We start from the raw sequence: 16,221 nt of genomic DNA on the forward strand, positions 1-16,221 counted from the left end.
TATCAGACAGAGGCAACTCCACTTTTAACTCCTCATTGTATTTGACAGCTTTAGTTACTTGCAGATTTATGCAAAACGTACACATTTGTGAGCTTGTAGAATTTGTATATGGTGGTATTGCTACTTTTACTCATGAGTACTTTTTCCAAAAAGGGGGAGATCACACACACCCAAGTGTGCCTAAAGCTTCTTAAGAGCAATACAGCACATGTACACAGGCAGTCAGGCACACACACACACACACACACACACACACACACAGGCACACACACACACAGGCACACACACACACCAGTGGCCACTCCACTGGGGGAAGACGCATCCCAAAAGGACAATCCCTTTTGGTCACTGACCAGTGGTCAGGCAGCAGTGAAAGCCTGTTTGTTGTAAGAATTAGAGTAGTTTTCTCTTTAGCGTGGGGGGGGGGGGGGGGGGGGGTTACCTGTAGCCTGGACATGTCCTAAACACTTCAGACCTGCAGCTCCCTTCATTTACACACCAATAGACGCCTTCTCCATCCAGGTAGTATATCTTTCTATCTATCTATCTATCTATACCCCCCCTTCCCCCGACTGCCAAATGCTCCAGGCTTCAGTGACTTCTCTCTCTTATCTATCCTTCCTGTTCCACTGAGCACTACACGAGTGACACACCAGGATGATTCGTTCTCAATGTGAAACCCCCCCAACATCAACACGGGTGTAATAAAAGAGAGCTAGTGGGTGAAATTCTTTGGCGTACAAGCACCCATCATTTGCTATTTTTGTCCAAACACACACGCACGTGCACACGCACGCACGTGCACACACACACACACACACACACACACAACGAAGATGGATAAGATCAAGAAGCGTGAGTGAGTACAGTACACACAGACTTCTTGATCATGATCACTCTCACACACACGTATGCCCATGCTTTTGACCGTTATTTCCATCTTTCCCCCCCGACTACTGTCAACAACATGTGTGTGTGTGCCAGGAAGGAACTAAGCCTAATTCATTCATACATTTTCAAGTGTAAGAGAAGAAGGGAGAAGAAGTTATTTTCACTAAAGTTACACCTCGCCCCCTTGCACACACACATGTCCAATGCAACATGAGAAACTCACTTGCGATTGTAAGACGGGCTTTCTGGCTCAGGATCGCTCCATATTTGTTCTGAGCGAGGCACTGGTAAAACCCTTCATCTGATTTGTCTCCTCTCCTGTTCTCCACCTCCGAAATAAAGAGGGAGCCGTTGGACAGCGGGTAGACCCGCTCGCTCTCCGGCACTTTGACTCCGTTCTTGAGCCACCTGACGGCGATGGGCGCCTCTCCGTGTGCCTGACAGTCCATGAGGAGAGCGTCCTTTCGCATGGCCAGGACATCGTGGGGCTCCTTGATGAAAAATAACTCGCTAAAAGACCAACAAACACCTGTGGGTCGAAGGAAGAAATTGAGGAGGAGTGGAGTGTCAGTGAGTGTCCATTGTCAATACAGAAAACATCCCCGTTGTTAAAGGTAGGGGCAACTGGGCAAGTGATCATTTTTGGTTAAAAGGTTAAAGCACTATATTCTAATAGTAATTATTGCTATAGTATACAGTGTTTACAAGTACAGTAACAGGAGTCTCCTTGTCTCTCAAGCTCTTTAATAAACAGAAAATACATTTTCAGGTAAGAGACACAATTTCAGCCAATCTGAGAGATTTATCAGCTTCAATTTTATAGTGTTCCAGTTCCAACTTTGCCTGCTCATTTATTTGTCATTAGTTCCAATTTCACCTCTTTCACTTCCTCCTGTCTGAGTTCTCTATCCTGATTGGATACAATTGGTATCCTGGCCTGAAAATGCTTTTTCTTGGAGAGCACACTCTATAGCAATGAGTACCCTCAGAATATAGAGCTATTTAACACTTTTAACCAAATAAAATCACACATGTGTGAAGTGAGGGGCACTCTTATGGCGCTCCATTCATTGTCAATGGCTTTTAATGTTTGTGTTAGGACAAAATAGCCGATTTGCTCGTCCACATATGACGTCAATTCTACATTCAATGTCAATGGCATTTCAGGTTTGTGTTAGGGCAAGAATCTACACTATAGCTCAAAAATCACTTACCCTACCTTTAATGTAACTCATGTGTACAAATTCCATTGGTATACTTTGAGTTACAATTCTGTACAAATATTGCACTTTGCTGCAATTCATAATTTCCTCATTCATCTAACAAGACAGCACATATAGGTACAGTAAAACATAAGGCCTATAGGTGGATAACACAATGGGGACTTGTGGTCCACTCCTATGTATTCCATTCATCAACAGAGCATAGCAATATTACCATATGAATGCAGGAAAAACAGAGGCAGTATATGGATGACAGCTCATTTAAAAGGGATTTAAGTTTTCTCTGCAGTTTTGAAAGAAGCCAGTGATTAACATAATTGAATGGAGGATTTCAGGGCAGCATATTATGGTATATAATTCATATTTACGCGTTCATCTAAGGAGAATCTTAAAGTGGTTTAAAAGCTGGGTTGAGGTTAAAAGAAAAGCCAGTTTATTGAGCCGACGTCAGCACCAACAGAGTATACATACAGTTAAATATAAAGCTCATTATTTCTGGCACCCTTATGATTGGTGGCTAATATGGATCAGCTAAAAGAGATGGTGTCAGTGGTTGACTTCAAAGTGGGGCAGAGCCGAGGTGTGTGTCAATGCCCAAGGTGCACACAGACAGTGATATTTTCGTGTTAAAGTAAGTCTGTTGAATAGCTCCATATTCAGATAGTAGGCTGAAAAAATAGAGCGTTTGTTCAGTAACAGGGGTCTCTCCAGGTTTAGTAATCAGAAAATGCATTTTTGGGTCAGGATAATTTGATCCAGTCAGGAGAGAGATAAAACAATTGTGAAATTGGAAGTGAACACACAAATCAGAGATCAGACAAATTGGAACTGGAACACTATCACATTGAAATCGGTATACTCTGGCTGAACCAACCCACCTGAAAATGAATTTTAACTTTTCTAAGAGGGCTGGAGAGACAAGAAAACAATTTTGAACACTCTAGGCTATAGCAATGATTAGCCTACTGTCAGAATAAAGCTTTAACCTTTTGACCAAATAAAGTTCTGTTTCAACCAAATAATATCACTTTCACTACCTTTAAGCAGGTAGCCTACATGAGAGCTGCACAATCAGCACTATTTAAGCCAGGTTTCAAATGTCTTTCAACCCTCACTTACATTTTTACAAAGTCATAGAATGAAGATGGGAGCCATTCTGCTCTGTCTTTAGTTTTGACCAAACATTAAATTCATATTAAAGCACCATATAGGCCTAATTGACAACTTAAAAGAATATGTAAAATGGCCCATTCTATTCAATGCATTCAGAATAGGATCCATGTAGTTTAACACACCAACAGGCTCCATTACGTCCTTTAAACCCTTACATTATTAATGTAACAGGCTCCATTACGTGAATTCCTTAAAATTCTTACATTATTAATTAAGTGCCCCATTATTGCAAGAACAATCACTGTTTATAATACTAGTGATGTAGCTACTGCAGGTTCCGGAGCTCTACATGTGTGAAGGAACGACCGAACAAGGCCAAGCATAATATTTAAACAGCTATATTTGTTTCCCCCAAAGTTAACTTAGTAGTAGTATCTATTATAGTAGTATGGCCTAATTGTTAAATATTATGACTGAGCTGTCTCACAGAGGTAGGATCAGAGCTAAGGTCAACCCACGTGAAGTGTCGCCTGCTCTAATGTGAGGGGTCATTTCTGATTATAAAACATTGGGAAAGTTATTTCTAAAGTGACCATCACAACACGTGGATTTATTCAATTAAAAATGTAATCGATGTAGCCTATGTCCCGTGCTTACTTAGCCTTGGATCAAGACTATCACAGATATGTATTTTTTTTTATCGAGTCTGACTTTTAATTTCGTATATGCTACCACAGTATTATGCAAAACTCGATCAAATACATGTATAGTCTTGATCCAAGGCTAAGTGCTCTAATAGTAAAGGACATTGCTTTCTCTCTCGCTTATTGGCCGGTGCGTATAAGTTCACTTGATTCATTCATGGCACAACAAAACTAAAGTCTACGTTTAGGTTCATATGGTCCGTTATCAATTTAAACCGAATTAAATCGCTGCTGTTCCGTATGTTTGGTTTGCAGCACCTCCGTAGCAGCAGGCTGGCTATGCATAGCTCTGTTCGATCCTACGTGCTGTTAATCATCTATCTATCTATCGCAGCCTATAGCACTAATTGATCAAAATGTATGCCTTACCTGAGATTGAAAGAAAGACGAGGAAGAACAGCAAACGCTGGTATAATTTCCGTTTGATAGACGCCATTTAGAGTAATTGTCCGCGCATGCTAAAGTCTCACAGTTCTGTCCTCCCCCGGCGAACTGCGTCCGAGCGCCTCAACTGACCACAGCCAACTGACTGACTATCTGTGCTGGGCTGAGTGGGCTCAGAGCAACGCTTAGTTCATCCACCAACCGGACAGTCGCGTCTCCAAGCCTCGAACAGGGGAAATGTCGCCACCTGGCTTTAGCCTGGACGTTCGTTAAAACAAATAGTAAAAAAATTAGTAAAACACCAAAACATATATACTTATAAATGTACCAATAAAATACAAGTGATAGTAATAAAGTGCAGAGGTGCTTAGCTTAAAAACTCAATTAGCCGACCACGCCACCTTTTTGAGAGGTCGGGTCCTCTATTAAATAATATGAATATAAAAACAAGGCAACACAGGTTCGTGGACAACTTCAAATATAAAAGGCAAACTTAAAACAGAGGCCGATTTGAATGAACAAACAAATACTTTTATTACACTAAAAACAATAACTCTTAAAATGTCCTTATAAAATTGGGCCAACAGGGGGGAATTCAGTCCATGAGGGGATCTCCATGGACTTCTTTCTTCTTAGTTCACTGTGAATATACAGGGGAAATCCGCCAGTACATCTGTTCACAGTAACTTGACTTCAAGGATGGTTACACAGGTGGAGTACGTTGCCAAACACCAGAGAGCGTTAGCCTACTTACAACAAGCCCAGACAGATGTCTTGGCGCTGCTGTGGTCGGGGGTCTGGTATTGGGTTCTGCTGTCTCTCTCGACCGGTCTCTGGGCAGCCCCGTCCCCACAGGCAAGGCCAGGCCGGGCACACACCAGCCGGGCCGTGGTCGTGGCACTTACAGTTGTCGAAGGGATGGCTCTCGTGGCCCATCTACGGTCAGCAATCATGGCTACCACTGACCCCCTGGCTGGGGTGTCCCGGCCCCATCCTGGGCACAGCATATGGGAGCTGCCCTTTTTCCTCCTTCTCCAACACAGCCTTCTCCTTCCTCTGTTTTCTCTCTTTTGTGTTCTCTCTGCCAGCCCAAATATATATAGGCCTCTTAATTATCGGCCCCACCCATGCCCAGGTGCAGGTCATTAGTCACTATGTCCTTGATGCACTCAAGCAAAATTATAAAACACAGCAAATAATAAAAATAACAAACCAAAACACACATCTAGAATTCCACCGGCTCACATACATGTATGTAATCTGACACCACTGCCATAACAGGCATAAGTAATCATTACCATACTTCAAAATACTACTTTTTCTCCTCCAAAAGCAAGGTACGTAGCAAATAGCTAAACCTAATAATTCAATATTGCAAACGTTCTTTCACAAAGAGGCTGAGATTTGAACGTTTGTAGAGGTCTACAGTACTTGCACGCTCTGCTTGCGCACTAGTAGGCCATTTATGGCCTACTAGTGTGCAACAAGCTAGTAGGCACTCAACAGTTCTAGTTAATGTTTGTGTTGCCACAATTTAGGTCATATTTCATATATATGGAGATCTAGGGGTTTGATGAGGTCAGATCAACATGGAATGAATTCTGTACTGGGTCATCTGATCATCAGATCATCTGCATTTATATTATGGAACATGTCACGAGGCGTGACTGATGGACTGACTGACGGGAGATGCAGGTTTTCATAGTAAACAAGTTTAACACTTATTTTAACCAAAGAAAATCACTTAGTCTTACCTTTAACTCATTTCACAATAAAATATCACTCACTTTAATGTAACTCTGAGATAGTAGCTATAGCTACTAGTGTATGACAGCTTTTTAAAAAAGCCCAGGAAAGTACAGTTCAATACAAGGTCTGCTAAAGGATTTAAAACCCAAGAAAGCCTATGGCCTGTTTCCATTGGGGTCCTTTATATTCAATTCATCCATGAGGGACTGAGGGAGTATGTGTGCACAGTTTCGTATCGTGACCGGGCCAACAGTGCCAGAGATTAGCTGTTCGCAGACTATCCTTGGGGGCCAACAGGCGTTTTGTTATCGGAAGAAAAATAAATCACACCTGTGTGAAGTGAGTAAGTGAGGGGTGCTCTTATTATCATACATCATCATGACGTAAAATAGACACTGGGCTCCATCTTGTGCCACCCTTATTCCTTATCGCTAAACGTATTAGCCATTCTTTACTATTTTGAAAAACATTTTAAAACAGTTCAACTAGCCGATCTACATCGAGACATTGGGATCTTGTAGATCGGCTATTTGAACTATTTTAAAAGGTTTTTTTAAATAGTAAAAAATGGCTAATTAGTTTAGGGATAAGGGTTAAGGGATGGTGCAATATATAGCCCCATATGCCTATTTGCTCAGACATGCACTATGACATAACATTCTCCATTCATTGTCAAAGGAAATGTAATGTTTGTTTAAGACAAAGTTTGTGGACGCTGACTAAAAGCTGGATGTATGATGGGCTAGCGCCCCTCGAAAAAGCCTGGGAAAACGACCCAGGAAAAGTGACATAATAAGAGTAACATTGAATTTCGCTAACCAATTACCAGTTTTAAGAATAGTAAGTCATACAACCATGTATACAAGTGGTTAAAAGGGCACCACAGTGTAGATACATGTGACTGGAGATTCCTGCTTCTGGTGACTCTATATGAATGCATTTTTTCAATTTGTTATTTCATGCATGAATTTCATAGATTCCAGAATGCATGGACCTGATGCAACATTACATTACAGAAAATGAGGAGGGGTATTGAAGTATGGCTAATCTGCGCTAGGCTGCCTTCACCAGGCAGCTGTCTCTCAATACTACTATCTGGTATACACAGGCAGACAGTCGAACAGTCGCATACACAATTAAGGACTGACTGCGTTATTCAAATATCTAAATATTGAATCGAGCAACTTAAAAGCTTAAAAGGCAAGACAGTATAGGCCTAGTAGCATGAAAACAAATCCAGAAGTGTTGAAGTGAAATACCCCTTTAATGGCATCCCAACTGTCTCTACTACAGCTTGAATTAATTAAACAATATGCAAATACATAACTAATCCTTTTGGTAATGAGTCAAGTCTCTCTTGTCCACTAAAAAGTTAGTCCAGCAATTACGAGGAACCAACCAATGACAGGAGTTGTTGGACAGCTGCTGCGTAAATGCAGATATTGATCCAATGTCCATCTCTTAGTGGAGGAGGCTTGACCTCCCCCTCCCCCTCACTGGACCCTTATTCAGCAGGAAGGTCCAGCTGTAGTAACCCCCCCCCCCCCCCAAAAAAAAAACAAAACAGAACAGCCTGCATGCAATGGTCAAGGTAAAATATGCAACCACATGAAATAACAAGTAACACACATACATGTATACATGTGTTGAGATACAGACAGTAAATTCTTGAGGTGTCATACATGTATGAAAAAGTCACAAAGTGCTTAACAACAAAGGCAACATACAAAAAAAAGCATACATTGTTTAGGGGGTTAAAAAGGCTTTTCTATACAAATGGCTCTTTAATTTAGATTTAAAAATTATGGAGCTAGCAAACCTAAGGTCCAATTGGAGGCTGTTCCATAGTTCAGGGAGCCCTACCCATGCAAAGGCCCTGTTACCGTTCATCACCACTCCAGGTTGGTTTTAGGAACCTCTAGTAGGACTAGATTAAAAGATCTCAGGTGATTTACAGGCATATGGGGTTCCTGTAGGTCCATTAGGTACTGCGGTGCCACGCTGTTTAGAGCTTTAAAAGCTAACTATACAATCTTAAATCAATTCTAAATGTTACTGGCCGTCAGTGCAGTGCGGCCAGCTATATTATATGCCTTTTAGTTTTACTTTTTATATTACATTACATATTACATTATTCAGTTATCCATAAAGCATATTGTCTCTGTCGAACTTCATATGTCCAAAACATTCATCCTAGGTCAGTTGTGGAACAACTGACTGGGAGATTCACTCCCAACTTTCCACCTTAATCTGAAACCTCACCTCTCCAGATTCCACATCAGCCAGTAGCACTTGACCTGGCCTTGACGGCCATGCAGTCTTATGCAAAGGATAAAACGTAATTTAGAGATACTATGCTATTTAGACATATGGTTCATTTGTTTAACTGGCATCCTATATTTTCTATAACGTCAATGTACAGATTGTCTACTTTTTAGACTGATGCTACTGTATGTGTTCTTGGTTTACACATGGTTCTGGATTACTGAGGCACTAGTGTCTCTGCATTTGATGTATGTGTTACCTTGCTGTAAGTCGCTCATGGATAAAGAGCGTCAGTTCTCAACCTTTTTGCATATTCCTCAAGGACCATCTCACCTTCCCATATTATATCCATTAGATATTGTATATCTTTATCTTTAGTATATATACTACAGTCATTTCTAGTTTTTACAGTTTTGTTTGTTAATATATTAGGATTAAATCTAAAGCCACTTAAACCAGAGTTATATTTGGTTGTGTGCCAGTGTCACACAATAGTAAATGTATAAGTAAAGTAAAGCCCTTTAATGGTCAGGATTTGATTTCACACAAACAAGTAGGCTATGAAGCTACAATTCTATGAAAACTATGAAAAAGTTTAATCTGCCTTCTTATAATTTATGTAGGCGGGCTCCCTACTTCATCTATCTCCCAGCTAGTTAAAACATATGTCTTACATTATACATTTAACAAAAAACGAATCCCCTGAAATTATGCCATGGTCCACTGTCCACTCAGTTGGTATACTGGTCTGTGGAACGTTGGTTGAGAAACAGTGTCCTAGGACTATAGGTGACTTCTCACCAGGCGAGGGGGGGGGGGGGGGGGGGGGTGTAGTTGCTCTCATCTCGGGGGCCCCTCTCGGGGGTGTTTGATTAGGAATTCCGTTTGGGCACCTGCCAATACGGCAGTTTGTGGCTGGACTGATGGCCGTGCAGGCTTGCAGATGAACGGCAGGGTCAAGCTCTGAGGCCAGATCAATGCAGTAAAAGTCATTATCAGGTTATGAATGTTGGGAACGGCACGACTCCGGTCGCCTCCTGGCCCTTCCGCTGCCATTGGACGAGCCTCTCTGTGTCATCGGCTTCCACGTAGCTCCCATCCCCGCTGACCTCAAAAGGGGGTCCAAAAGGGCTGGCCTGAATTGTGTGTGACCTATTCACTGACCCCTGTAGGGGGGGGGGGGTCCTTTAGCCAGGATTGTGGGGGGTTGGTAGTGTGGTTGTTTAGCTCACTATAGTTCTCAACATGGGGGTCTAGGGCAGGGATACTCAAATAGATTTACCTGTGGGCCACATTACAAAAATGGCAAGGGGCCAGGGGCCAGTAGATAAAATTACGACATTAATGATACTTGATAACTTCTCTCTTTCAATTGCTTTATTTTCGCAAAATGTATCAAAGTACAATGTGCATGCACACAATATGTAAATAAATAAATGTGTTACATTTTCTTGCATAAACACAAAGAGCTGTTTCCATAACTGCACAAATTATTGCACATAACATGAGTAGCTGTTATAATAACATAATAACATAACATGAGTAGCTCTTTGCCTGCCTGCCTGCCTGCCTGCCTGTCTGTCTGTCTGTCTGTCTGTCCATGAGTAGTTATTTGTCTGTCTGTCAATGAGTAGCTGTCTTACTGTCTGCCTGTCTATGAGTAGCTGTCTGCCTGCCTGTCTATGAGTAGCTGTCTGTCTGCCTGCCTGCCTGTCCAATTGTCCATGAGTAGCTGTCTGTCTGCCTGTCTGAGTAGCTGTCTGCCTGCCTGCCTAATTGTCCATGAGTAGCTGTCTGTCTGCCTGTCTATGAGTAGCTGTCTGCCTGCCTGCCTAATTGTCCATGAGTAGCTGTCTGTCTGCCTGTCTATGAGTAGCTGTCTGCCTTCCTGCCTGTCCAATTGTCCATGAGTAGCTGTCTGTCTGTCTATGAGTATAGCTGTCTGCCTGCCTGCCCAATTGTCTATGAGTAGCTGTCTGTCTGTCTATGAGTAGCTGTCTGCCTTCCTGCCTGTCCAATTGTCCATGAGTAGCTGTCTGTCTGTCTATGAGTAGCTGTCTGCCTTCCTGCCTGTCCAATTGTCCATGAGTAGCTGTCTGCCTGCCTGTCCAATTCTCCATGAGTAGCTGTCTGTCTGCCTGTCTATGAGTAGCTGTCTGACTGCCTGCCTGTCCAATTCTCCATGAGTAGCTGTCTGTCTGTCTGTCTGCCTGTCTATGAGTAGCTGTCTGCCTGCCTGCCAGCCAGCAAGTTGGTTAACAGAAAATAAATTGTTATGGCTGAGTAAAATAAAATACAATAAACACAATTTGCCTGAAAATAGATTACCCAGCTATGAACTTTTTCATGAAAAAAAATGAGTAGTGATATGGCTGACTGAGTAAAATAAAACAATCTACCTGAAAATAGATAGCTATAAGTGAAGAGCAATTTCCGCAATTACCATTTCCGCAATTTCCGCAATTTCCATTTCCGCAATTTCCTCAATTTCCATTTCCGCAATTTCCGCAATTTCCGCAATGTCCATTTCCGCAATTTCCACAATTACCATTTCCGCAATTTCCATTTCCGCATTTCCGCATTTCCGCAATTTCCGCAATTCCCGCAATTTCCATTTCCGCAATTACAATTTCCGCAATTTCCAACTATTAATGGCAGCTGGGTTTCATCATTCAAATAAAATAGAATTCTGTCCGTTTAGCTATAAAATTATGTCAGGGAATAGGGATACACAGTATATGTCTTTCATTTGCATTGCATCTCCCCCCCAAGCTTTTATTTTCGTTCGAGTAATAGTAGGCCTACAACTCTAATAGTATTACTTATAATAATGTAATTAAAGATAACTTCATTCAGATTTATTTATTTTTATTTCATTTTCCAGATTTTCTTTTCTTCTTTTTTTTAGATTTTCATTGGTGGGCCAGTCATAATGGTCCCGCGGGCCTGAGGTTGAGTATCACTGGTCTATAGGGCACTGCAGTGTTGGGCAGTAACTATTTACTTTACCCAGTAACTAGTAGTGCAGACTTATGACTCTCAACTGTAACAATATTAAAGTTATTAATACTGACTTTTAGTTACTAAGCTATTGTGATTTTGTTTTGACTGAGACTATATCGTGCCTGTATATACTCCAATTCCATTGTAGGAGTTGTCACATAAAAAAGGTGGTCACATCACGCCGATGTGATGCATAGTTGTACTATATCTGTTCTTTTTAAACATGCGCCTTCTCACAAAATTTAGTTAATGCGCACAATGCATGCAAATGTAATGATTAGGCTGTCTCTCTGCATTTGATGTATGCATTTAGGCTACCCTTACTGCAGGCCTATTAACGCCTAAATAAGTCACTCTGGATAAAGAGCCTCTGCTAAATGCCTAAAGTGCAAATTTAAATACAGTAATATAACTTATAGTATAACTACTCTTGATACCAAAGTAATCTAATGTAATATCATCACTTTTTAAAGGAGAAACAAGTAACCATAACTCTTCCTGAGTAACTCAGTAATCTTTTAGCTCAAGACCCAAAAGAGAAATATGATGACTCCCCAGGATTCAAACTAGTGAAAATAGGCGATTTACAAGCTTGTACATCTGCTATTTAACTACTTCTTAAAAGCATTTCCCCGCCCCCTATAATTAGTGGATTTTGTATTAGTCATTTAATTATTTTCAATAAAATTGCTCTGAACTAGAAAGTGGCAGTGTGCGGATGTCCCTTCTTTCACATTGTATACTCTCTGTCATCATCGCACCTGCTCCAAATTGCCTGCCGGGTGTGCGGAAGTCTTCTCTCTACAATTATTTTGGGGGGGAAAGGATACTAAATACAAAAAATAAAAATAATATATATTTCTTGTAAAAAAAAGTAGGAAGTAGGAAACAAAATATAAAGGGGTATTGACTCACGACCCATAGAAATTGGTCCGCGACCCATATATGGGCCCAGACCCAGCGTTTGGGAAACAGTGTCCTTGAAATTAGAAAGGTTGAGAATCAATAGTTTAGCTGAATCAGGCGAAAGACCCCCAACCACAGGGTGTGGGAGGGGGTCTTTAGCCATGGGACTCTGGAGGGTGGGGGGTTTAGCTGAATCATGCAAAAGACCCTGGCCGTCCCCCATCCATGAGAGTGAGTCCATTGTAATGAGATGGGATCCACGGCAGGATATTCTTCCCTCTGCCAGGAGGAGGTAGGAAGATCTGGGAGAGAAAATCTCCCCCAAAATATGCAAAGATAGGGAGACCAGATGTCCTGGTTTGGCTGGGATTGTCCCAGCTGTGTGTCCAGAGTCCTGACAAAATATCTTTAATATGGTTAAATAAATGAAAATTTCCTGGTTTTCAACATTCACTACCAAATTCACTACCAAACATGCAATGCATGTCAATCAATTATTGCCAGTATGCAATTAACACACCGATAATGTATAACACTGATTCCATGCTGACAAATGAGAAAATGTTAATTTGAAACTAGTCACATTAAGAACCAATGGAGCCATTTTTAAGACTAATTGGCGAAGACTTTACTTTGTTTTAGTCTAATATGTTTCTTTTTAATATCAGTGCATATAGGCTTATTAAAATGTTAACATTTTACAAAAAAGAAAGAAAAAACAACATGATTGAGCATGCATGTTAATGTATGTTGAAGAACGAACGTATGTACACAGTACACCAGGCCTGGAATTTCATCGGTTTACGCTCTAAAATAGGGCCGAGACCCCTTTTTAGGGCACAAAGGTCAAATGCCAGGGCATGAAAATATACTTAAAGTACCAAACCTGAAAGTGGAATGTACCATTTCAGAAGTTCAAAAAACAAATCACCCAGGTATTTATCTAGTTTGTCTATAGTTAGACATGCAGAGTACATGCACCATGACACCCTTCTGTGTCCTAGCAGGATCATCTGAGAATGGAAAGAAGAGGTGATTGAATAGTTACTATAGTGCTTGTCTCCACCCTCTGGAACAACTGAGTATTGCAAAGATCTGAGCAACAAGCTATGTGAAAACCTTGCATTATATTGTGTTTTTGCTTTTACTTTACGCAAGTATTTATTTATTTTTACATCCAAATGCATTATATGGTTAAATGGGCCCTAAGAGATGCAGAAATTAACTAGAAAAAGTGCCCTTCTGGGCACAGGTCTCCACCAGGAGGATAGGAGAGTGTGTGATGTTTGGCACAATGTTTAGGAGTAATTTAAACATGTTTGTTTGGGTTTGTGTGTGTGTGTGAGACGCAACCTGGCCTGTTGTAGCGCCACCATGAGGCTGATTTGAAAACTGTCAAGTGGCATTTCTTCCTCAGCCTATAGTGGGAATAGGCATGCACGGCTTGTGCATATCCACGGCAAAAGCATTTTAATGGCATTGTCATAATTCTGGTCTGATAAAGCCAATCCCGTGACTATGCCGCTGTGCCACTTAAGAATGACTTTAAATATGTGAATTTATCAGACTTACTGAGACTCGTGTTTTTGTCAATTGCTGTCTCAAATTGACTCCAAAAGCTTTGCCATTGACTCACATCTCCAGTGAACTTCTCCATGGTCAGTTTAGGCAGTTCGACGGACTGTTCTGTTCATTGAGTTGTACAGAGCTTTGACAGTGTTTGCAAACATTCACTGCTATTAAAATGTTGGTACTTGTCTGCAGTGTGTCAGGCTCACCAATAGATGGCGTCATTACCTCAGACTATGGACGAGAGACAGTTCCTGCATGAAAATATTCATCAGTTCAATCATTTATATTGTTGTACACTACAGTCCAAAATAGTTCCTTTTCAGGAAATGGGAAAATGAACCTGTATTCCAAAGCATCCTAGTACTTTTCATTGATATAAAACAAACCCACAGACAGACTAGACCGCATTCACTTTATATAAAGTTTTACCTTTTTTCCCCCAAAAGTGGAGAAAATAGCCAATCTCCAATCTCACAGCACATTGAGCTTCATTAACTAAAAAAGCACATAAAATATAAACAAAGTATTGGTTTTTGCCCGCCAGCGACTTGTCGATATGCGAGATAGAATTACAAACAAAAACTCCTAAAGGTCTACTACAGTCATTATTACACCACATCTATATCAACAGTGTTTGCTGGTGTTCATTTGATTCACGACAGTCTGCACTCTGCACATGGTACTGGGAAACTGTCAGAACTCTATTCAAAAACGCCTAAGAGAAGAATATTTTCTTAGTCTCTGTAGGAAGGGGAAAAAAAATTCTGGGTTAAGCCACCATATGACAATCACTATTCACAAGTCCTACATCCATTGTGCTCAGTGGTGACTTTTCCTACACTCAGAAAGTCGAATGCACACCAAGGATTTCTTAAAAAACGAGTAATGAACAAGTTGAGGCTTCAGCTGGGACAACTTTATTAGGATATTGCCAAAGCTGTACATATTCTATAAATACTTTTTTCTTTTTTCAAATACTGAAATATTTACAACCTGACATCTCGTGTCTTCCCTCTCTTTACAGCAGCAGACGAGTACATTAACAGGATGGGCCTTTAATAATAATCCACTTTCACAAGAAGTTATTTAACTCCGATTGCAAGAGTTGTAAGTCTAGATTAATTCCCACGGCATTTGAAGATGCCTTGTTTCTACGTATTCCCATGAATGACAATGGTGTTCTGCTAAAATAACATCTTGTGGACATCCTATATATTAAGCTCCTTTTGAACATTTTAAATCACTAAAAACAAGAGCCCCATTTTGAACATTAAAATAAAAAACATACTTCCAGTGATAGAGCTGTACTGATATATTGCTGATCTGGAGACAATGCAGACAAACATGAACCCACGCACACACACTCACACCTTCAAACTCAGAATGAAACAGCAATGGGTCAAATTGAACAGTTGCAATCATTACAGTACAGCAACAACATTAAGACTCAATGCATCGCCTCGTGGACACAAACCACTACAGCAGAGCTCGACACAAGTTTACACAAACTCCAAACACAGTCTTATCATCACACATACAGTAAGTCTATTTACTTCAGTCAAGATAGAAAAACTAAGAGGGTCCTTTCTTACAATCTTCACTCTGTGAAAACACAGAGTTAAAAACTCATTAAAACATGGATCTGGCTATGTTTAATGAATATATGTATTGCACATCTATCTAGTGATTTTGTTTTTTAGAGAAATGTACAGCATTTTTGTATTTATATATATGTTCTATCTTAATAACAACATGCAGTTGAGTACAGCGGACGACACACGTTACAGTGGAACTAGTACAGTATCGTGGCTTCACAAGGCAAGCTAGAGAGAACACACACATCATAAGACCACTCACAGTATCTCAGGGTTCAGAACAAAGAAACCTCTACAAAGCGTTTACATGCGGCTGTTCTGGTTGCATTTATTATACAGTAGCATTTCACAATGTTGATATCCTGCCTTAGAGAATAATGCTTTTCTAAATGTTTCCCCAGTGGTAGACAGACTGAAAATGTACGCGCACACACACACACACACACACACACACACACACACACACACACACACACACACAGAGGGGGGGTGGGGGCCAGTGTTAATTTTGGCAGCAACCTTTTATGTAGTTTTAGTCAGTCTTTTGAATACAAATTTTAATTTTTAATCACATTTAGTAATCTGAAATGTTTAGTTTTAGTCAACTAAATCTACAGTTGATTTATACTAGGCCCTCCCTAACCTTTTAGTCTAGGTTTTATTTTTAGTTGATGAAATTGTCAATATATTTAGTCATAGTTTTAGTCTCCATATTTATGTATTTATTCCTATTTTTGTCAGTGGAAAAAGCACTGGTAGGGGGCAGAGGTCAAACGTTGGCTGTGTTAACCACATGAACTCTTTTGCCATAACAAG

General features: G+C 40.6%; 1 protein-coding gene across 1 annotated transcript in view; it reads right to left on the minus strand.

The window, feature by feature from the left end:
- The window catches only part of prtga (protogenin homolog a (Gallus gallus)), a gene marked incomplete at both ends in the record, with an annotated part of 55,050 nt that extends 50,683 nt beyond the window's left edge, over positions 1–4,367 (minus strand). Inside the window, 2 exons of the mRNA XM_080769968.1 lie at positions 1,115–1,420; positions 4,301–4,367. Of these exons, the coding sequence (XP_080626094.1) occupies positions 1,115–1,420; positions 4,301–4,367 (373 nt within the window). The remainder of the gene's footprint in view (positions 1–1,114; positions 1,421–4,300) is intronic.
- Between the last annotated feature and the right edge of the window lie 11,854 nt (positions 4,368–16,221).

This window comes from Protomyctophum bolini (genome assembly GCF_963924005.1).
Source record: "Protomyctophum bolini genome assembly, chromosome: 1".
Lineage (NCBI taxonomy): Eukaryota > Metazoa > Chordata > Actinopteri > Myctophiformes > Myctophidae > Protomyctophum > Protomyctophum bolini.